At 42.8% G+C, this 24,572-nt stretch overlaps 1 protein-coding gene and 1 long non-coding RNA gene across 2 annotated transcripts in view; one reads left to right on the top strand and one right to left on the bottom strand.

The window, feature by feature from the left end:
• Window positions 1-5,130: 5,130 nt before the first annotated feature.
• SLC49A4 (solute carrier family 49 member 4) overlaps window positions 5,131-24,572 on the bottom strand; it is a gene marked incomplete at its 5' end in the record, with an annotated part of 70,659 nt that continues 51,217 nt past the window's right edge. Inside the window, 2 exons of the mRNA XM_083864878.1 lie at window positions 5,131-12,751; window positions 15,892-16,074. Coding sequence (XP_083721004.1) covers window positions 12,636-12,751; window positions 15,892-16,074 — 299 coding nt within the window. The 3' untranslated portion in view covers window positions 5,131-12,635. The remainder of the gene's footprint in view (window positions 12,752-15,891; window positions 16,075-24,572) is intronic.
• Window positions 20,793-23,855, top strand: LOC310911627. Its single transcript, XR_014590570.1, has 2 exons — window positions 20,793-20,904; window positions 22,825-23,855. It is a non-coding gene; the product is annotated as an uncharacterized lncRNA (long non-coding RNA).

Raw genomic sequence — 24,572 nt, 5'->3', positions numbered from 1 at the left:
TCTCACCTTCACACTCTGCATCCCAAGTGTACCCTTTTCTCTCTTCAATTCTTAATTGTGTGGAAAACAGAAAGTTTCGTTATCTTGTGCGTTTTTTATGAGGTGTGGGAGCACCCCCAGCAGCATGGGCAAAGGAGGGACCAGGCCAGGCAGTGGAGTTGTCTGGGGAGGACACAGCAACAGCTGCAGCCCCACAGACCCCTCCAACCTGCCTTTGGTAGCATTCTGAGGTTCAGTATAAAAAAAAATGCAGGAAAAGGAAAAAACAGAAGTTTCCTCATGACTGGTGTCTGGTCTCCCTGTCTCCTCCCAGCTCCTTGCAAGAGGGATTTTGGGGACATGCTGGGCCAGATGCTGCAGTGACAAACCTGTCCCAGCCCTGTCCCTCCATATGAAGCCATTTGCTGGTGTTTTATTCTCTGTTAAGGGCTAGAAGTATCCATGGTTGGTGGGGCATTTGCCTGGGCAAGGGCACTGCCCACACTGGGAGCTGTGGGGGTGAGGAGGGGGAGAGAACTCAGCCCAGCCCAGGTGATGCCCGTGCTCATGGAAATACTGGAGCAGGGAGTTGGATGAACAAGCTGTAACCACCACAGAGCAGCTGAGCAGATGTGTTTGGGTACCCGGGCATTATCCAGAGCCAGTCATGTCAGAGCAAGTTAATTTCCTCCTCTGAAAGTGCACCACATCTGCAGATAGCATGGAAATGAGAAATATCCTGCAGCCTGATTTTAGCAAGGCTGTTGACTCTCTCATACGTGAACCCCATATGCTGCCAAGAGCAGTGGCCAGGCAGAGCACTGTGCAGACACTCCTTACAAAGTAGTCAGGCTGCAGCAGTAAAAAAAGCCTCAGGTGAATCCCCTGCTGCCACAGCCAGCACTGCTACTGGTGCCCAGCTCCCCCACCAGTTCCCCCAGCTCCTCCACCAGTGCCCCCAGAGGCACCAGTGCCCCCAGTCCCCATCACAATGTGGTCACATGGCCTGGCTCTGGCTCCTGAATTTCCCTCTGCCCACACAAACATTTCACTCCTCTGTGAGAGCCCACGTGTTAGTGCTGCTGTGACCAGGCAGGGGGACAGTCCCCAGGTCAGCAACATTCCCTGTGTTGGCCTGAATCAGCTCAATGCAGCCATCCTGAAGAGATCAGCACAGAGCAAGCACCTCCTCATGTGTGTGAGAGCCAACCCTCAAGTGCAAAAGCTCTGCTCCCCCTGGTACCTCGAGTGTGCTTCCCCCTCGAGGGACCACACACTCAGTCACCAAAAGCTTTGGAGACTCATTACAGAGTGTTTTGCTAAGAGTTGAAATGCATTTTGACATGGTTTGTTTTGTTCATTCGTAAAAAAAAAACACTGACAGAGTTGTCATTGCACTTTCTGTTTAAAAAATTGAAGTTCAAATTAATCAAGAAGGTGACAGAGTTCAGCTGTGCCCAAAGGAAAAAACCCAACCACATGCATACCTCCCCTGTCTTTGGTGACCCAAAGACCCTTTCAACCCTTCAATCTGCTGACAATATCTCCAAACCAAACCATTCTCCTCTGGGTAAGGACTGAACTGGGTGAAGGTGATTTTGATGTTGTGACAGAAATGTAAAGCTGGCTCTTGGCAGCTGGGCAGACTCTCACCTTTTCCTGCTTGCCCCTGTGTGATCACAGCCCAGGTTTATTTTGTGACCCAGAGTTTTATCACCCTTTTTTTGTTCCGACTGGCCTTATGTTGACACCTCACAGCAACTCAAATGTGTGTAAGGTCAGCTGGTTTTCATTTTAAAACTACTGAGATGACAAGGGAACATTGTTGTGCTGCACACCAGCCACATCCATCTGTCAGCTCCATGGTCTGGATCTGTACAGATATGGAAGGTGCAATTTTTTGGGTCCTTGCATCAGCTGAGGCAGATCTGGAATCCAGTAACGACTTAAAGCTCCTCCTGGCTGTGGGGTAGCTGTGGAAAGTGCTTTCTGGTTGAGCAGTTGTGCTGCAGCATTGTCACCCTTCAAAATAACATCTCTGGAGATTTTCAAGGTCAAACTTCACAGTTTGTGAACTGGCAATTAGCTGGAAGCAAAAAGTAGTCCTGGTTTTCCATCACTCTGCAGACGGTGAGGTGTCTCCAAGACTCAGAGTTAGCATTGACCACAGTGAACAGCAACAGGCTGTTGAGGTTCCATCCATCTAACCTTGTGTACTCCTTCATTTTTAAACCTCCCATAGTCATTTCCTTGCTGTCATGGAAATAATGGAGCCAGCAAAGAATTGCTCCCCTCTCAAGCACAGGGTAATGAACAGCCATCAGAAACATTTGATATTTCCATGATGTGAAGCATCAATGGCCACAGAGAAAACTGTTCCCATTTTGGCAGTACTTAATTTACTGTCACGAGCAAGCGATCTGTGCGAGAGAGCAGGCACTACGCTGATACACTTTTATTACCCTGCCAGGAGCCACATTATTGTTTTCTGTTTTCACATTTCTTAGCTACAACATTTTTTTGTTCATAGGTTTCTTCCTGTGAGCTTGGCTGGAATTATTTTTATGTTGTCCCCAATTTACATGCTGACTTACATCAGCCTGTCCTCGAGCGAGAGCCTTGCTTTCTGCCTGAAAGGCTCCTGGCAATTACTGCTGTCTTCTGCTGATCCATCACTCCTTTGGCGCTGGAGGAGACCAACCTCCCTGCCTGGCAGAGCTGCCTGTCCTGGGGAGCAGCTCAGTCCCTGGCAGGCCCCACCGTGCCAGGAGCTGCTGGAGCCAAGGAGGGTCTGGAGTGAACAGGTACAAACTTGTACTTTGAGCATCACTTCTGCAGGCCAGCCCAGAGCCCCACACCCCACCCCAGCCAAGATAAAATCATCTCTAATACACTGAGTGTACGAGGTGGGATGGGCTGCAGTGCCTGCCATGGGCTCAGGCTTGTACTGAAATCTCTCTCAAAATGTTTTTTCTGTACATCAGAGGCAGTGAAGGCATTTCTGTGTGAACTGTGCTGATCTAGTTCACGCTCCTGCTGCTCATCCACTCACCACAAACCCTCCAGAGCCACCTTTTCCTTGCCCACCATCATCACCCTTTGCTCTTCCAGCACCAAAACTCACCAGTCAAGCTACAACCACAATCCCGACCCTCAGCTCTGCAATCAAAGGCAGGTTATGGGAAGCCCCGGGAGGAGTTCCAGGCTCAGAGCACGGCGGGGCAGTTCCTTGGCTGCTGGCATTTCCTCTGCCCGTGCCCGCCTGAGCCCCACCCTGTGCTGCCCAGGGCGAGGTTGTGTCCCCTGTCTGCTCCTTTTAGTGCCCAAGCCGGGGGCTCACCGTGGCTGTCCGTCTGTGGCAGAGCAGGTGGATGGACAGACAGATGATGGGAGGGGTCCAGCCCATCCTGGTGCCACCGGCAGAGCTTCCCCAGCCCTGGCACCTGCCTGCAGACACAGAGCAAAGAAATGGAGCAAAGCAAGAAAGCTCCCAAAGAGACACCTCACTGTGGCCATGGGACCTGCAAAGCCTCCCAGGGCTGGGGCCCTGCCTCCGAGCTCGTGTGACTCCTGAGGAGTTCAGGTGGTTTCTGCAGCCCTTAGCCAAGGGTGACTTCAGTGGGTGGCTGGCCTGCACTGGGAGAGTGTGCTGCTCCTGGCAGCTGGTGTGAGGAATCCTGGCATGGTGCACACTGTGGACCTTCCCTCTGTTGGCTCTAACACAAGTTGTGGCAAAAAATCCCAAAAAACAAAAACAAACAAACAAAACTCTGTTTGGAAATCTGTGTTCACTTGGTGGTGGGTACAGAGTAATATCAGTGGCTTGTGCCAGGTAAAGGGGAATGCCTTGGGTCCCAAGCCCCTGATGCAAGCCTAGATCATGCTCCTGGTGCAGGTAAAGCCCTGCAGTTGCCCAGCTCTCATGATCCACAGCCAAAAGGTAAAGGCAGGTCCTGCCTTGGGGGGCTGCTGCTCTTGTTTCCCAGCATCAGCATCCTTGGTGCTGGGCTGCAGCCCAAAGATGCCAAAACACACAGACCCAGCATTTACAAGTGGCCCCAACCTTTTCCCCAGCCTCTGCTGGTCCCACGGCTTTAGACATGAGGTATCTGTGAGAGCTTACCCACATCTGGGCACATCTGGGCACAGCACCAAGAGCTTTCAACCAGCTGGCCCCAGCCCAGCTGCTCCCCCATGTGCAACTGCAGCACAGCTGAAGAGAGAGATGCCAGCACCCGGCACTCTCTCAGGAGAGACAGAATAAATGCCATTTATGTGCCAGGAAAACAGCAGACTTCAACAACAGCAAAGATAAAATAGAAAATGGGAGAAAAAACCTGAGAAAAATGAGCACAGGGACTTCACCAACACACAAAACTACATCAGGGCACTGAGACAGACCCTCAGTTCTCATCCCCCTAAGGATGGAGATTACTGTAACACTGCAAAGATAAATACAACTGGGAACTGTATCATTAGAGGCGCTTTAAGCTCCCATATATAGCCTGGAAAGAGACTGTTGCTAAGAATAGTGGGGCCCAGATATTCCATGACATGAGAGTTGACAGATTTCTTCCCAGCACTAATAGGATGTGAGACTATTTTAAACTTGCCCTGGTAAATACTCAGGGCATTCCTCAAGAGCTGGTCCTAGAAAATAAACATGGATCAAGAGATGCTGGGTAGAGTCCACTTCAATTAAATCCAGGATAAACACAAGGAAGGATATTGCAAAGAGTCTCTCTAAAAAGAGAGTCTTTGGGTCTTTCTAAAAGCCCCAACAGAGACAGTGATGGTGGGAGACAGTAAAATCAACTGGCCTGCAGCATCCTGAGCCTGGAGGAATCAGGGTGTGAAATCAGAGTTGTGATGATGAGGTGGGGCTGCAGAGGCTGCCAGGCCCTTCCCCTCCCTCACTCCCTTCCCTGCTGGAGGAGACCAAGGGCCACACCAGCAGTGCCAGACCCTCACCCCAAAACCTCACTGAAAGCCATGGAAATCTTTCATTGGCTGAGCTGGGAGATTGGATGAGGCTACATTCATTTAGACCAAACAACCCCCATTTTGTAGCAGTATCTGCAGTGGGTTTTGGCAGCATTATGGCAGAAATAAACTACTCCCTTGTGCTTTCTTGGAAGTGATGAACAGTGATGGCAGCAAACTGAGTAACCTCTTTAATGTGCAACAACCAGTACGTAAAATAACACGCACTTCATAGTCAGAGTCCAGTTTTAAATAGAAATTACACAGTGGATATGTTACATTGACAAGTATATAGTGGTTTCAACATTATTTTCTCAAAAATAAAAATACACCACATTGGAATATCCCATACAAAATGTAGACTTTGCCCTAAAATAAAATTCTATCAAATCACTTAAAAAGTTACAAAAGTAAAACGCATACAAACTCCAGTAAAACTGAACAGTCTTACAAGTCGAGGATAGTTTACAAAGATGCTCTCCAACATGTAAAACCCTCTTCCTTTTCCATATGTTCATGCAGTTCAAAAAACCCCAACTGTTAAGTGTGTCCCTTAATTAAAAGCTGTTTTTATGACCTTATCAAGTGCTTCTTTCTAAAATGCACAGCGGAAGACATTAAACGTAGTAAGGGAAAAAGAGATTTTAATCTAGCTAATATCATAGGCAGAGAAATATGTCTGGAAAATGCCTCATTGTCCCACGGGAGCAGGAGCTGATGGCAGGATGCCCCTGGGGACACCCTGCAGCTCTCCTGGGCTGGCTCAGTCCAGGTGACAGCAGAAGGATCAGAGCACACAGAAGAGCTGTGGGCAGGGAGGGGGCAGAGAACAAAACTTTACTTTATATTGCACGTTCAGACTGTCCCTGCAGGGGAGGGACAAGGAGCATCCCCCTCCCCTGGCATGGATAGGCACCCCAAGCCCCAAGCAGTCCTTCCCCAATTCCCCTGACTTGTCCTACACAAACCTGCACATCCCCTCTGTGAAGGAAAACATGGGCTTGGGGTTGTTGTGGCTTTGACAAACACATGGACTAAGGTTGGAGAAGTGGCCTCAGCCTGAAGGGAAAATCTTCCCATAAAGAAAAAAGGTTTTGCTGGTGGTATTGTCTTCATGTAGCAATACAAAGGGAGTGCAGTGAGTCTGTCCAGATGCAACAAGAGGATAAATCATTTAGAGGAAGCCAGTGGGGAGAGAGACCATACAGAGAAAAGCTGTTATTGCAGAGAGCAAGTCCCACCCGCCTTCTCTGCTGCACCTCAGAAAACCAGCACCTCTACATCGTGTGCCACCTGTCCCTGTGGCACAAATCCCATCACAAACAGAAAATTAAGGTCAAAAACTCATCCTTGAGGAAGGAAAAAATGAGGCTCTGAAACAACTGGGCTGAAGTAGACACCCCTCCTGTGCAAATAACCCAGGTGCCCAACATCCCCCCTCCTGAGTATCCTGGCTCAGCACTTCCCTTCTCCCTCTGTGCTGCAGCTCCTGCCCTCCACCAGGGCTTGGAGCTTCCCACGGTGCTGCTGGGGCTGAGCAGTGAAGAAACAGTGCTGGGACTGTGAGGGGCATGAATTGATCCAAAAACATTGCAATCCAAGTAATTGGCAGGAGCCAGCACATCTGTGCAAATATTTGCTTTTGCTTGTCAAAACTTTGGACAGAGTTACATTTCTTCCTTTATTTATTAGTTTCATCTGTCTTGAAACACAAACTGCAAAAATTGTAAGCAGATTGACATCTTCTTCTGACTTCACTGGGGCTGTGCCTGCTCTGGGGCAATTCTCTGCCAGCTGAAGTGACACTCCTGGAGGAAGGAAGGCAGATATTCTTGCGTCACCCACAACCCACCTTGCAGTAGTCACGGCTGAGGGAAGTGGATGGAGTCTGCCTTGATGGTCATGATTCCCTCACATGAAGCAGCAAGCCTGGAGGCTGCCTGGTGCCTCTCTGTTGGAAAGGAGGCAGGAAAAAGGCAGCATTTCCCTCTTCTCCCCCACAGCTGGAATGCTGGGACCCACAGGTGAAAAAGTTCTTGTGTGTTTTGGCAATCTGCCCTTGCACAACTGTGCATTCACACACACAGCAACCTCCTTGAACACCCCACATCCCTGCTCTTCCCATGTGGTGCTTTAACAACTCCGAGAATGGCAGCACCAATATCAAATACCAAATCAATACCCAGAATTGGTGGTTTCCACATCACTTTAACAGTTGTCTTGCCAAGTTATTATAATGTCCGTACTTAGTATAAAAGGAACCTCCTCAAAACTAATGAAACATAAAAATGCCTTTGTCAGAGATACTGACTAATTTTTGAGTGACCCAACAGAAGAAATAAACAATTAGAGCCCTGCTGTCACACCATAACAGAGCAGTTATATCCACTGTGCAAACTATGTAATTCCCATTCATATTTCAGTCACTCCTGACAATTAAATCACATTTCCCTTTCTTGTAACAGCCAATACATGCACATCAATCAATGCAGCTTGTTTATGTTGCAGTGCAAGGCCACACAGTCACTTGTTCAGTTTACTGTAGAACAAGCCCAGCATTAACATCCTTGGCACCACAAAATTTCAAATTTCATATGGACTTGATCAGTCCAATGCAGTATTTTGGCACTGAAATGCCCCTTGGAACTGGGCACTTCTTGTTACTCAATCCAACACAAGTTACTACTAAAAACACCGACAGAGTCTAGGGTTTTCCAACCCACTCCAGATTCAAGTCACCCTCCTACTCCTTTCGGCTCTGTCAGATGGTTGGGAAAAACTGTGATGCTGTGACCCTGAATACCTGACACACACAGTGCCCATCTGCATGGCCTCTCTAGGTGTGGGAGCTAAAATCATAGGTTTCAGGTAAATTACAATCTGCTTGGAACAGATTATCTGTTCACAACATGTGCAGAATCCTCTGGGTCTGTACTTACTTCCAGCTGGCATGAATTTCTAAAAAGTCCTTATTCTTGTGTACATTAAGTACATGGTCAGCCAACCTTCCCTGTAAAACTGCTCTGGAAGCAAGGAAGCTCTTCTCCACACCTCCAGCTCAGGGGAGCAGGCTGCCCCAAGAGAAGGCAAAGGAGTCCAGAGGAAGTTAATGGGTAACAGCAGTGACCAGACACACGAACCAATGCTGTAAGTGGAGCCTGCATTTTCTAGCCCTGAACCTCCCCATGAGCACCATGGGAGCTTGCACAGCTCCACAGCTCGGGGGAAGGAAAGCCAGCAGCACTGGAAGCTGAACTGAGGGAGTCACTGAGCCAAACAAACCTGAGGAGCAGCCTACATTTAAAATGAACCTTTAAAATGAACCAGTAGGAGAGAGAGGTCACTATGGAGCATCCTTCCCAGCATTCCCAATACAAACCACAACACAATTACCTGTGTTAAGAGGCTCAGCACTGCTGGGGGAGAGGTTCTTCAGGGCCATGAGCTTACAGGCCACAAAGAGAAGGAAATTCCAGGGCTTCTTAGGGCTCCTTCCTCTGCTGGCAAGTCACAGGCCACGCAGTCAATGCTGTGACTGCTTCAAGTTGGAGAGACTTCCAACTTCCATTATTAAGAAAAACATTTAACTGTTTTGAGTCTATTCTGCACTACTGCTAATTGCATCTGCACTGCTAAGGCCTCGCCCTGCACTTCAAATTCAAACTTCCAACAAAGTGCAGGTAGACTGGCAGCTTGGATTCCTCCTAAATACAAACAAGGGTGGACCAAACAATCAAAAAAATATTTCTATGGGTTGAGTTGCGTTACTGACATGAAATGGACTGTGCCTCCACAGAAGGATGCTGCTGTGGGGCACAGATGGGAATAAAATGTTTTTCAACTATCTCAGCAAGCATGTTTAAAATCCTCACCTCCACTCTGAGGGAGACTTGCTAATCTAATAAAATCCTAAGCTTGAATACTGTGTGTGTGGAATGCAGCCATGTTCTGCACAACTTCAAGTAATTTGGGAGCAATCCTTTGACTTTCACTTGGGCAGATTTCCATTGGAGTTGCTGGGAGCTCAGGTTGAGCCGACTCTGGAGCAGGGCTTTCCTGTGAACCCGGCACAGGTTTCCAGTGGGGCCTGGCTGGGCTGCCCAGCCCTGGAGGAGGTCCCTGCTTTGGTGCAGAGGCACTGATGGCTGTAATTCCCACCACCCTGCAGTGCCAGGCAGGCACAGGGCACAGGCTCTGCATGGCAAGGCTTTGGCAGTGAGGGCCTGCAGGGTGGTGGCCATGAGCAGCAGCTGGGAGCTTCTTCATGAGTGACAGAGCCAACACAACCCAGGCTCCAAACAGAGCTGAACCCATCAGCCATGGTGATAACACCTCTGGGATAACAGATTAAGAAGGGAAAGGAAGTTACTGCACAGCAGCCATTGCAGCTGGAGAGAGGAGAAGCTCTGCCAGTACCCAAGTGAGTGCAGAGGGAGGGGCAGGAGCTGCTCCAGGCACCTGAGCAGAGATTTCCCTGAAGCCTGTGATGCAGACCATGGTGAGGCAGGTGTGTCCCTGCAGCCAATGGGGAGCAGAGATCCATCTGCAGCCTGTGGAGAACCTCATGCCAAGCAGCTGGATGCCCAAAGGAGGCTGTGGGCCTGTGGGAAAGCTGCTGGAGCAGACTCCTCGCAGGACCTGTAGCACAATGGAGAGAGGAGCCCAGGCTGGAGCAGGTTTGCTGGCAGGATTGCTCCCAAAGGTCTGTGCCCACACTGGTGAAACTCATGGAGGACTGTCTCTCCTAGGAGGGACCTCATGCTGGAGCAGGGGAAGAATCTGAGGAGTCCTCAGGAGATGAGATGTGTGATTGTCTGATCATAGCCCCATTCCCTGTCCCCTTGTGCTGCTGAGGGGAGGAGGGAGAGAAAATCATAAGTAAAGTTAAGCCTGGAAAGAAGGGAGGGATGGGGGGTGGAAGGTGTTTTCCAGGTTAGGTTTTATTTCTCATTATCCTACTGTGATATGATTGCTAGAAAATAAACTAGTTTCCCCAAGTTGTGTCTGCCTTGCCCATGATGTAACTGGTGAGTGATGTCTCCCTGTTCTTACCTCAACTCATGAGCTTTCCATTATATTTTCTCTCCCCTGCCCAGCTGAGGAAGGCAATGACAGAGCAGCTTTGGTGGGCACGTGGTGTCCACCCACAGTCAACCTACCATGCAGAGAAACAGCTACCAAAGCATCAGAGTCACAGTGAGCCATTCACACTGACTCAGAAAAACAATCAACAGGGTTTAAAACAAGAGATTCACTCTTCTCCCCTGACTACACAGAGCCTGCATCTGGAAGCACTGACAAATATTTTGAATTGTTTGATGCCTTCTGGAACAGAGGAAGAATGGGTTATAGTCTGAATACCATGTAAAATGCGTCTCCATCTTAAAATAGTCAGGACAGTGAAAGGATTAGAAATCTCTGTCACTCAGGATAGTGCCTGAGCTGAGCAATTTTAATCTTTATATAGCTACAGTAAATTGCAGAAACAGAGCTCTGAAGAGCCATCTGAGCTTGCAGTTCTGCCATGACAATGCAACTCCAGACTCTTGGCAAGCGATACTTGGTTTCAGAAGACAATAGGTAGCAGCAGCTACTGGATACTGAAATTAATCCAGGCACTAAAACATAGTAAAAAGAAGACGGACAGTTAATACCACTCATCTGAAAGGTAAGGGATGATGTCAGTGGATCAGAATGTGCTGGTTGGACTGATTCTGTTTTCCCTATGCAGGTTAGCTCCACTACCACAAAGAGCCTGCTTCAAGACAGGAAAAATCATTTAGAGCTGATATAGGCAATGAGCTACTACAGTAAGTACATCAATTGCTCTGAAAACATAAAAGCAGGAACAGTTTGTTTTATTTTACTGCACAGATACACTCCTGAGTTAAGTCTTAGAGTTGTATTCTCTCTGCAAAAGCAGAGCAGGCAGAAGGAACAGATCTGTCTCTCAAAGGTAGTTCTAGGTTTATTTGAGTGAGCTTACCATGTTGGTATCACCCCAGGGGCAAAGAAGAGCCCCACAAAGGAGCAGAGGGTGCTTGATTCAACTTCTAGAGATGCAGAGCCTCCTCCAACATGTGCACCCACCCCCGGCATAGAACTGCCACGACAGGAGATCATTCAGGCCCTGAAAAGAATTCCTGTCCCAGACTGCACACGCTGTGTTCTCGCTGCCGGCAGTGACTGGCTTGGTTACAAACAAGGGCACATCACCTTCCCCAGACAGGATCACCTGCAGTAAACCTAGGGAAACACACACCCTTGCACAACTTATATATATATATGTATCTCTTATATATATAAGTTTTATTTGTGAATACATTGATATAAATATGCACGCCCCCATACACACAAACACACCCCCATAACACAAAGCACAGAACACACACACACACACACACGGAAATATTTTAAATTATGCTGAACAGAAATCTAAGAATATAATTAAGAAATCATTAGCAGGTTTAAAAATTGAGTTAAAAAACTATTCAAAGTGTCTTTAATATTTATGTTCAAGTAAGGGCCAGAATGACCACAGATTAGTACTGATAAAAAGAGCTGGCATTAATTTCCCATATTATGCCAGAACTCATGAGTTACTTCCCATTGTCATTGTCATGTTGCCATCAATGCACCTCCTCAACTAGAAAGGTATTTTTTAGGAAACAGTGATTTCTCAAGACTTGGGTTACAAGCAATATTGTTTAGGCACCCTCAGTCATAAACTAATCCTAAAAACCAAACACACCTTAGATTATCAGGAGAGAACTAGCAGGACTCAGACATCCACACCCACAGTATTCAGTGGCACAAACAGTAAAAAAAGCAGTACTGGAGGTGGAGGATGAAAAGGTAACACAGTGGTGGCCTTTAGAACAGCAACATTTACCTAGAGTGACCCTCCAGTACACCATAGATGCTCCATATTCAGGAGAACCATATGGAACCATGGTGGCATTTCAGAGATGACTGTGGGTGCAGATTGGGATTCAGTGGCAGCTAAAGCTATTGTTTACTTGTGCTCCAGGGTGGTAACAAACATCTCTAATAACACTGCAAGGATTATTTGGGATATTTAGTATGGCTAAAAACCCTGGTACCAGTGTCTTATATCAGAACCCACTTTATTAGAATGCAAATGTAGTGTACAAGCACCAAATCATTTTAGCTCAACAGTTTAATGGACATTCAATATATAAATGACTAGTGATTTTAAAGAGATCTTGAAGAAAAGATTTTTGTTTTCTTTTCTTATTCTTTTCCTTTTGTTAAGATTTTTCCCTATTTTTATTCTGATAGAAGACTGTGAAGATTACTGGTACCCTGGTGTGTATAACCGTGAGTCAGCACACACACACACACAACATACACCTCACTGCTACATCAACAGCCTCTTCAACAGAGAGCCCCAGCCCTGGCACAGGGACCTGGACAGCAGAGAGATTCTCTTTGTGCATTTCAGTGTCACCGTCACCACTCCAGTTCCACATTTATGGCAAATCAAGATGGTCTTGAACGTAAGAACAACCCGTCCCTCACCCTCTCTACATAAAGCCACGATTAAGTCTTGAAATTTGTTTTTCTGCTGTTCAGCTGTGCAAATCCAGGCAGATGTGCAGACTGCAAAGCCGACTCCCAGTCTCTTCCACGGCCTCACCAGCCTGGTGTGATCACACGGAGACGACGACGTCGAGATAGAGTCTGTCGTAGGACTCGCGGAAGCACAGGATGAGGAGCAGGCTGAGCAGACACGACCCTGGCAGACACCAGTTGAACCAGGAAAACTCTGTAAAGCAGAACAGAGACCCAGCCTCAGTTATCAAACGTGTTCTGTGTTTAGGATGACCAAAACCTAGACTGATGGCAGGTGTGAAGGAAATTGCTGTGTTCTGACAAAACCCTGACAGTTCCCGATCGATGGATGGTTAACGTGGTCTGTGAGCCTCCTCCATAGACATCTTAAGTTAAATATATTTATAACCAATGCCTCCAGCTAATGTAAATCCTCCTTATTCAGCCTGCCAATGAAGAGAAAAGGGAAAAAAATAAAATCTATCATTGCTAATGGAGAATAAACCACTTCCAAACACTCCGCTCATTAGTCCCCTGATTTCTATGGATTGAGAACTAAAATTAAAAGCATAGGAAGAAACTGGGTCTGATTTTGAATCAAACCTGCTACATCCTATAAGGAGGGAAAACCAATTCCTCAGAAGAAACTTGTGCATAATATGATCAATTCAATTTAAAAGTCATTCCAAAAACAGGTCCTCAGAAGCCTCTTTTCAGCTGTTCAACATAACATACTGCTCTTAAAAGCCTGAGTTCTGTACTCAAGAAATCCTACCATCTGATATTTGACTAATAATTAGCAGTTTGATGCATGGTTTTTTCAAACAAGTACAACGCAGTTTTGGAGTTCTGGGGTTTTTTAATGTATCAATGTACTAAAGAAACATTCATTTCACTGCATAGTGTTTTACTAATTTTTTAGATTTTCCATTATTACTATTATTATTATTATTATTAATCTTATTTATTTCATTTTACAGAATCTAAACTCTCCCTCCAGATCTGAGTTAATCAAAATCAAGGCTTCATCACTGCTACTTTCTTAAATCCATAATTTATATTGCTGAAAGAAAAAGCCTGATTTATTTTAAACATTGAGAAGGACGACAGTCAGAAAGCCTGAAAAATCAACCTTCCAAAACCTGTGACTTTCAACAACACTCTCCCTGATCCACCAAAAACCCTTATGGATTTGTTTAGGCAGTAATATTACTGACACCATAGTAAAATTTTCCTAGGCTTGGAGAAGACTGTTATGTGATGCTAGAAGTCAACAGGCAAATGTTTTGCTATTATTTTCTTTATAACATTTCTCTTTAATTTGATTAAATAGACTTTAAGTCAAATACCCTAAAAGACAAAATTTAACTTGGGAATCCTTCATGTCTTTTGTGATCCAGAATTTGTGAAAACACTGGTGATGCAGGGAATGCATCAATCCTGTGAAGCCAAAGGTCAGTTTCCTTTTGTTTTTCCCTGCAGAAAAGCAAAGGAAGCAAAAGAAGCAGAGGCTGCAGTTTTGGGGCACAGCACTAGCAGCCAGGCTGAGCTTTAGGAAGGTTTACAACCCTACTCTGCTAGCTGAACCAAAATCTTCAGTGTTCTGGAAAGCTTCCAGGGTTTGGGTCCTTCACAGCATTTGCAATATCAGTACAAGGAGAAAAAGAGAAATTGGACTGAAAACTACTGTAAGATTATTTGGTCTAAAAGGAAAGACCAAGGGAACAAGATGAATTTGACTGAGTTCTGATTTATCTGTAAGCTTCTTAAATGCCATTAGAGGATGTATTTGAATCAAATGAAAGCAAATGATTATTATCTACCTTCTAACGGATTTTTTTAATCAGAGGAGCCAATAGCACTCCTGGCACTCATCCCCCCCAGTGACCACACGCTCCTCTCATACTTTCTATTAAAGAATGGATTTTCCTAAGCACAAATTACTTCGTTTTCTTTCCTTTTGAAGAAATAGGGAAAATATTTTAAGTGTATGGGTATACCAATTTCAGATTTATCCTAACCTGCATTTACTGATATCTCGTAGGGAAAGAAATATGAGAGACAAGAAATGGTCTCAAATACCCTATTTATGGGGGAATGAGTTCACTTTATTGTAATTGTTTAATCAGATGTGAGACACCATATCCCCATCCTCATTTATTATGTAATGCCAAACACTGAAAAAATTCTCAGAATATTCTGTGTCATCTTCCCAGCTCAGGTACAGACGTCAGAAACAATAGTATGTGTGAACAGAGCTTACACCAATTAATGGCAAAAGTATACTTTAAAATGTAAAGACTAGCTCTCACACCACCCAAGGCTAGCCCAGATGGCATTCAGACGTTACAATGGCACAGTTCAGCATCAGTATTAAAAAAATGAAGTAATTTTTCTCCGTTTGTGTTCACAGACCACAATTTGGAACAAGACTGTCATCCTGCTTGCAATTTCCTGGCAGAACGACAAACCAGGCTGAAAAATTGCCCCAGGTTGAAACCTTGATAATTTCTAGCAGAATTCCATCTGAAATTTGTCCCTCTCCTCTTAGTTACAAACTACAATATCTTAAGGAGTAATAATACATAAAAGTTCACATTTTCTAATGATTTACAAATATTACACCATGAAGCCAATGTTTACCACAATGACAAAATACAAAGAAAAAAAATCTGCGTCTTTGAAAACCATTAATAAAGACCATTTCCCTTGAAAGCAAGCTGGGTTCTTATTTTACAGCTTAGAGTAGTAATATGTGTTATAGTCTACTAAACAACAAGTTGTAAGTTATGATTATGAGTTTGGAGGAAGCAAATAATACCTGCGTGACAAGAAATTCTGAAGAAATTGACAAAACCACGAAGTGGAATCCTGTTGAGCTGGATTAGGCCACGGGATTACCCAAAGGAAAGCCTGTTCTGTCTCTGAGCAGTGGCACCTCTGACCCACTGAACAGAGCTGGCTTTAACTGGGGCATTTCTGCTCTGCCCCTCCTAGGCAATGCAGTTCTACCCAAGAGCATGAGATTGGGGGAGCTTTACTGTGGTTCTGAACGCCCACAGTACAAACATTATTAATGGTCACATTACCCAGGCCTTTATGAAATATGATGACAGTGTGTACCTTGGTGGTTTCTGGCTACAGCAAATTCAAGTAGAATTATCTTGCATCTAAGTAATTTCATTTTTATAAGCATGCATATAGTAAAGAATAATTAAAACTCTCCTTTCTTGCTGCCCTTGCTTGGATTCAAACAGTTGGTTCTTAACAGAAATTGTATGTGCAAATCCTTCCTTTTACTGACAAATTCTCCTTAAGGAGAATTAAATTTTTCAAGTGGCTTATATTTCTTACCTGTATGGTAAAATGTGAGGAAAAACAAAAGGACTCCCATGAAAACATTACTCAAAAAGGTGACAACTCCACAGCTTATTCCTTCTGGAACAGGGTAGACTGTCTCCACAAAGAGCTCAAAGAATATTGGTACACTGCTGTTGAGGAATATACCCAGCAAAATGCAGGATGTGTACAGTGTAGCTAGGACAGAAACAAAAACAGTTATTAATTTCATGCTGGTGTTTTTCCCCATATTCAGAGCTGCCAAGAATACTAATATCTGAATAACCAAAAAATGCATAATCTTATTTTTATCCTCTGTGTATCAATAAGAACATCACATCCCACTAGCTTTAGGAAGAATGAATGCATTGATTTCTGAAAAACCCAGAAATACTGAGTGATTTATTTATCTATTTATTTAAACAGAATCCATGAAGATACATTCAGTGATTTGGACTTCACTTGTAAGTAAAACAAACAACAAAATTATGAATGCAAAACATCATCTACAGTTTGACTTACCTCTGAAACAAATAGAAAATATTGTCCTACACACAATTAGGACAGGGAGCAATTAATGCACCAAATTGGAAATGGACATGGATTAACCTTTTGACTAAGCTCTAAAGGTCAAAACTAATTTTGCTTCCATTTTACAAATAAATACTAATGATCTACCAGCTATCAAGACATTAGTATTCAGCACAGCCTGAGCTGCAACATGTTGAATCCCTTCTGGCTTCAAAAGGAAATGAAGGGCACCCAGCTCCTGACAGGAATGGGACAGATTTGATAATGCAGATTATTTGCTGCTGTACAACAAATTGTTTTTCTTGGACAAACCAACAGAAGAATGTGACATTTCTTCAGCAGCCTCAGCTCTTTTGTTCTACAATTTCTGCCAAATGCTTCACAGTACTTTATACAGAAGCTTCATACACCTATATTATCATTTAATAAACATACTATAGCTATTTCTGGACAACTTCAATAACCTGAGGTTACTGACCAAGTAAAAAGAAGAAGGAAATTATCAGAAGGCTTTAAATAACCAGAAAACCCTGGAATAATTTCTGAGGTTCCCACCAAAATACTAAGAAAACCTAAAGAAAAAAATTTCAGATACAAAAGTGTTATGAAGTCACAGGTGAATTATTTATAGTGTCTTTTTGCTACAGTGAAAAGAGTATATGGTACAAAATTCTTAGAAGATATTTTCATATAAATATATATGTGTGTACATATTTCAGTTTAATTTACACTCTTGTCTTAGAAAGGGGAGAACGGAAACAGCTCTGCTTCATCTTTTGTTAAGCAATGCTCAAGGTTTCAACTGAGAAACTTAGGAAGCAGGAAATGTTCAGCTTAAAAAAATCAGCTTTTTAAAATATAAAAAATAATGGAAAAGAAATAAAGGCAACAGAGGACTTTTCTGGACAGGAAAAAAGAGGGAGAGCTGGCCCTGCTTTTTTGAGTATTCCACAGTACTCTGAGCTGTTAAGAAAAACAAACGCACACAAAAACAAACAAAACCAACCCCCTCAAAAAAACCATGGTAGCTTTTCCTACTTTTGAATTCTCCTGTCATAAACTGCAGAATAAATCAAAGAAATTGATGCAAGATATGTCCAGGAGTCGTCAGAGAGGAAAGAAAAAAACCCCATACAGTATTAGGATGTTCTTCCAAGTGCTCTCCTCTGGCTAACCCTGAAAACCTGATTCCCTAGTTAAAAGATCCATAGATTTTTTTGCTGCAAGTCCTCACCAGTATTTAAAGTTTCATGAGCCACTCTTTGAACTCCCATTTACTTCAAACACTGCTGCATATTGCTCTAACTCTCTCTAACTGCTGTCGGGTGTAGCCAGAATATCCAATCACACACTCAGTGGTCTGAAATTTTTGTATTGGCTTGAGAGACCAACACATAAATGAAATAGACGAATCTCTTAAGACAAATGAACATTTGCCCTTTACTACATGCAACTGAAGATGTCTACAGATAGACTTATAACTTCTAGCGAACATTTTCAGAACCTCCCCCAAAGAAGAGAAGGTGGCACCCAGCTGTAGTTCTGTATCAGAACTCACAGTGGAAATAGTTGAGAAGCTGCTGAAAGCCACAACAGCACCATTGAAAGTGGAGCAGTGAACAGAATGGGAGAAGTAACACCTCTGCAAGAGGGCTGAAACATCTTCCATAAAGAGCAACAGCCAGGAAAGGGAAATTATGCCTCTAAACAGAGACAATGTCTAGACATAAAATTTCCAGAAACTTAAGTCATTGAGATGAAGGCAAAAATTAGCAGCCATTTAAAGACTTCAGATTTTGTTTAATACAGTAGGTGCCAAGGTCTCCATAAAATGAGCAGAAGCCTTCAAACTAGATTTGCTAGTTTAAAATATGCCAATTGAATTACATCATTGCTCACCACTCACTAAAAGGTATTAAGGTGACCAGACCACAAATGAACAAGGGCAGTAACTCTGCACCTTAGAAACAACACCCTCACATTTCCTTGTCACGGCTCTCACACAAACACACCCACTGGCACACACCTCACACTTCCACTCTGAGAGGAACAAAGCAGCTTTAGCATCACCCTTTGGCTGCCCCAAAGTATTGCCTGTCTTGTGTGTGCACACCAAGAACTGCCAGCTGAATACCTGTGACAGCACCTCAGCTGAGATCACAGGCAGTACTGATAAAACAAGGTCTGTGCAGAGGTACAGGTACACACATCTTTGGAATTAATAAGCAGAAATGGCACAGCAAAAGGACAGACAGAATATAGCATCCAGTAGATGTCAATTTAAGTTCTAACATCTAATGGAAATGATAGCTTTTAATTGGGAAACCACAAAAAGAAGCTCTGAAAATGAGGGAGATGTGCATGTCTGAAAGCCTTCTTTAAATGGTACATATTGTAGTGATGGGAAACTGCTTATTTCATGCATCTGTAAATCGCCCAGGGTTATCCTGAGTGCTATACAAATAAGCTTATTCCAGTGATTTGGCAACTGAGTCACAAATCCAACCAGTCAACTAGACAGGAACTCAAAGATAAGTAATGCAGTTTTAGAAAAATAAGTCACAGAAACAAATAAAATCAGAGTTCAGAAGTGGTTTTTGTTTTTCATTTCACACACTAAATAGAATATCTCATATTCCAGCTCGTGGGCGACAGGATTGCAGGCAGATACCACCTATTAACAGGGACCATTTGCTTTCCATCACAGAGACCTTGTGCTGAACTAACACAAACAATTACCATGATTTTATACTGCAGAAGAACAGCTGCTGAAGTTACAGCAAATGTTCTTTCAATTAAGACAATCTTAATGACAGTCATTGGAAATGAATATAAAGATCTGAAAGCACTGACAAAAAGAAAAAAAAAGAGATGATTCACCAAGAAGCTAACATTATGTCCTAAAGAATAACAACTAACTTGGATAGGCATACACTGGAGAAGTGTGTCATGCTACTACTATTAAAAAAAAAATCACTTTTTCTTAGGAAAAGAAATTAATTAATTGCCTATGAAGTTATGTGCAAAGTTGTGTATCCAAGACAATGGCAGCTATGAACATCAACAATAGAACTGGGCTAGGTTTCTTAAAATATGGCATTAATTGAAATAGTTTAAAAGATGTTTGTGTGCATTAAGCAGCTATTTCTCAGGTTGACCACTGCAAAAAGATCAGCAAAGGCAAAAACACACATCCAAAGCACAGCTGTTTCAGAGAACTGGCCAGGAGCTGCTGCAGCAGGAGGCTCAAGCCATGTTTCATCGTGTCATGTTCATGCTTGAGGTATGAGGTAACCCTTGCTATATTCCCTGAGCACTCATTCTGCTGGCCAGGAAGGAAGCAAGGAATAAAATGTGCCTTGATAATAGCACTAGAGATGTTACCAGTTATATGACTTGGGACTGATAGAGATACAGTGGCTTAGCAGAAAGAGGAGAAAAAGTGGCCAGAAGGAAGGTTCCTGACTGGCTCATCTCCTCCTACAGGCCTTCAGCTACTGGATGACAAATACATATGCCCATATCCCAGAAAAATGTCCATATCCCAGAAAAATACTTTCTCTTCTCCTAGCCACAAGCTGTGGTAAAACTTCCTACCAAGAAAAAAAAAAAAAAAAAAAAAGAAAAAAAAAAGGGGGGGGGGGAGCGGGGGAGGCAGAAGTTAGGAATTCAAAGAGTGAAGTGATTTAAATGACAGCCTTCACTTGGTGTCCTCAGATGAGCTTGCAATGCAGCAGAAGGAGACTCAACTATCTCTGACATATAAACAATTTTCCAGAATTTTCCAGGACGTTCTGCAACATGTTTAGCAATTTACTCTTAAATCATACCATCACTAAATGTATAACTATAGAGCCCGATCCAAACCCAAATGAAATTGATGGAAGGACCTCAACTGATTTGAGTAGTTCTTATCAACCATTGGCACATGTATCTTGGCTGATTTTTAAGAAAGAATATGAAATATTACCATTTCTTAAAAAAAAAAAAAATCAAATAAATTTACACAGGAAATGCTGTATCAAGTGCAAGCAAGTGGTACAGAATCTCCTTCCAAACTCCTCTGCCAGAATCTCTTGAACTTGTACATTTTGTAACAGCTCTCTTCTGAGGCACACTCAGCCAAAACTCACACAACTTTTATACAGATAAACAGGAGAGTAAATACAATGGAATGTATTCTCTTGGTAGCAGCACACAATTTAAAGCAAAACCTATGGAGATCTAGGGCACTTTGTTATTGCCTCATTATAACTGTATCCCAAACATCAAAGTGAAAGGATAATGCCTCGTGTGGATGCAGGCTCTGTTGACTTTAGCGCTTCAGTATCCCCATGATCAATTTGAACAATTCAAGTTAGTTCCTGCCAAAATCCAAAGTCTGTTCAAGTAGAATGAAACCTCCCTATAATCTAACTCCTGCTACTGGCCATGGTAAGAAAACTCATGGAAGAAGTGATCCTTATTTTTTTTCATGAGAAATGTGACTCCTTTAAGGTAAGACAGTAAATTTTACTGTAATTCACTTATGGGAATGAAACAACACAATAGAAGAAAATGTCTCTGTAGTGCACATTTATAACATTAATGTTTCATTGCTTGGATTTCCATTCCAGCACGCACTGATCAAATTGCTATCTTGTGATATAGTTTTGAAAGTAACCAAAAATCTGATCAAATTTGATTAGTTCTACATTCTTCTCATGAGAAAAGCAAGTGGAACTTGCTTTGAAAGCAGAGCATTCAGTTTGGAGAACTAAGAAGTGAAAAAATTACTGAATAAGCCTCAAGAAATGAAAGAGGAGAGGGCTGGAAATTACACAATATTTGAGGTTTGTTTTCAATGGATATTTAAAGTGCCCAGATTCATAGATTCTCATCCCTGAAATGCTCTTCCCAAAATTTCAGGCACTGTATACTTGTGAACACCGTTTTTTAAAAGAAAAGAAACAAACCTAAATTAGCTCTTCTTTAAGCACTCTTCTGTCTGTGAAGAAGCTGTCAACAAAACAAAGGTCATTATTCCCACCTTATGAGTGGGAAAAGCACAGCAGGAGTCAGGGTAATGATTTGCCCACAGCCCTAAGCAGTTTAATGTTCTCAGGCCACTATTTTATCCTCTGCCTCACACTTACCAAGCACATCTTGTTTATAATAAAGAAATTAAACTGAAATAATCAGTATTACATTATTAATACCTCTTTTTCTGTGCTTTGTAGATGAAGACAGAGAGACAGATGTGTTTATAATGTCCAATCTGTTGAACCTGAAAATAAAAGTCTGGGCTGCTTAACCTAAATATAGTCATCAACTTATGGAGTTGCCACTGTATTCAGTGTCTGCCACGCAGCACTCGAAAAGATTTTGTAAACCAAACTTCTGCTGAATGTGCTCATAAATATTAGAATATTCTTGATATGCTACACTGAAAACATTCAATCAGAGCTGCGAGCAGCTAGTGTTGCATATCAATTTCTAGAACATGCTAGTATTTGTATCCAGAGATCCTACTAGCAATACAAAGTGGCAAGGTACTGAAACTGGCAATACAATGCCTTACGCAATTATTTTGGGTCGAAGTATCCCATTGTACATAAATTCACATAATGAAGTTCAGTACAAAGCAAACTAACAATGAACTTGGCAAAGAGAAACAGATCAGCAGCTGCACTTGGAATTCAATGGAGAAAACTATTTTAATGCTCGATGTGTACATAAAATTGTCTTTGAAACTGAAATGCAAATAATGTACATTAAAATTAAAATTTCTTAAAATAAAAATTCAGGCTTGCTTAAAATATAAATCAATTCCAGAATCAAGGTTTTTGGAGAGCTGTGATTAGCTGATGAGAGGTGTTTTAGACAGATGATATAGTAGCTGGCACTGGATCATTATTGCCTTGCTTTCGTTTTTTGCCCACACTGGCTGTTATAGCTCATATATACAACTTCTGAATACACTTTTTATAAAGTCTTTTAGAGTTACATTAAGAAATCAGCAAATGACACGAAACTTGTCTTCCACTATGGAAGGAGGAAAAAATGGAGTGTATTATGCAAATACAAAGCAATGCAGGCATTACTCAACACAAACAATGTTAAACAGTATAATTTAAAACCACAAATGCAGTCATTGATTTTTAATATCTGCATTAAAGGTCTCCATTCTAAGTAATTACATTTTGTAGGAAATATCTTTAAATGATGTTGTGCCTATTTAAAAGGAATTAGGAGAATATTATACAAACAAGGTGAGGAAATACATTTTGCTGTGACCATTTTTTCAAATACCTTCCCTCTCCCAGTATTTAAACCAGACATTACTAAAACTGCTGCAAAGAACGCCAATTAAAATGGGGGTTTGGTTTGCTAGTATTTTAAAAACAAGTATTTAGAGATTTTTTTATTGTCTTTTAGGGTGAATAATTGGCCAAACTCTCTCATTTTTTTTATGCCTCCTTAAAAACACATCCACCTACTGCTTGCTCTGAGCCAGGTGGGAGACAGGCAGAGTGTTTTCAGAAGAGTGAGATGAGCTTATGTCACCCAATATCCACATGCCAAAGGAAAAAACTGGTTTTGGACCTGGAGAAACCACTACCAGAGTCTGCCTACAGACACTAACTTTGTCCTGGCCCAGGTGTTAAGGCAGGCTTCACCACAGAGATGAAGGCTGGTTAGATGACATCATCATCAGCTGCTGTATCTCACCTGGCATCTGCTTGATCCATGAACAAAGGCCACCATAAGGTGTCATCTCCTCCCCAAAATGACTGTCCTGTCCTGTGGAAGAGCTGCCTTTTAACTGTACCAGAAACCCTTCAGATCAGGTGGATATTTCAGCAGTTCACAGGTATCATTGAAGATGGCAACACCTGTGGCTTTGCAGGGTAAAGCCTGACTTGTTCAAGAGAACAACACTGGGGGGAGGCCAAGAGAGGAGGGGGAAGTCCCTTCCAAAACGGGAGCTACATGGTTGGAAGGGAAAACCTCTTTGGAAGATCAAATGTACGCCCCCACAAGTTTCCATGTCAGTTTTGAACCTCGCTTGCTCTGCCTCAGCACTGGAATAAGGCTGAAAGTGTGGAATGAGATCCATCACTGGCTCTGTAGCACTGCCAAGCCCAACACTTCTGCTCTTTGCCACAGGGCAGGAGGAAGTGGAGGACCCTACGAACCTTCTGGCAACATCAAAACCTGCCTTCAATAACACACCCATCCGTGCTTTGCAGCAGGATTGTGTCCAAAGTGGCTCTGGAATACAAAGTATTTTATGGACCTTTTCTGGAGGAAAAAAAAAAAAAAAAAGTAAAGAAAGAGGGGAAAAAAGAGAACACTAGAAGAAGAAAAAAAGAAATAAACCAAAAAAATTTTAAAAATATGAATGAGGGAAAAGCCCCACAATGATGCATGCTTTTGTTCTGCACATCTTCCAGTTCTACAGAAAACACACAGAGAGCAACAACTCAGCAGTCCACTGTCAACACTTGTCCACTGATATGCAGAGTGGCTTCCACCTTTACCAGCTACCACTAATCAGTTCCAAAAGCTGCCAGCCCACCGCCTGCATTTGACCTCCTAGATTTGTACTCAGATACACTCTACATCTGAAACTTTTAATTAAAAGGAGAAGAAAAAAAAAGAAGTTCATCCAAATCAATTCAAATGTACCGTTTCTCCAATTACTGTGAATGCAGAGGTCATCATCATGTTGCATCATTACATTGAGGAATAATCTAGCATGAAGTCCTATAAATTAGCTTAAGTAGCTTGTGTGTTTTCATCCATAACAGCATATTTCATAAAGATATAGCACTGCTTTTCTGTGTACAAGGAACTAAATTGAACAGGCACATTACATCTATTTTATAAGAATTTTAATGAGAAAAGCCTCATATGAACCTTCCCCCACCGCATATCTATGACATTTAAACAGAAGAAAAAAGAGATTTTATTTTCTGACTGCACATTAGATTCTGATGCTTTAGACTGCCTTTTTTTTTTTTTTTTTTCAAGGAATGCACACATTCCTGGCACTTCTATTCAAAACAAGCTTGCGTTTTAAAGAAAAGGGTTCAGTATTTACAGTGACATATATAAGAAAAGCCCTGACAGGAAATCTCATATATAATTACAACTTAATCTAAGGAATCGTCCCTTTTAAG

Source organism: Zosterops lateralis (assembly GCF_965231275.1).
Source record: "Zosterops lateralis genome assembly, chromosome: 7".
Classification (NCBI taxonomy): Eukaryota; Metazoa; Chordata; class Aves; order Passeriformes; family Zosteropidae; genus Zosterops; species Zosterops lateralis.
The sequence above is the reverse complement of the archived record's forward strand: the minus strand, read 5'-3'. Positions and strand labels throughout refer to the sequence as shown.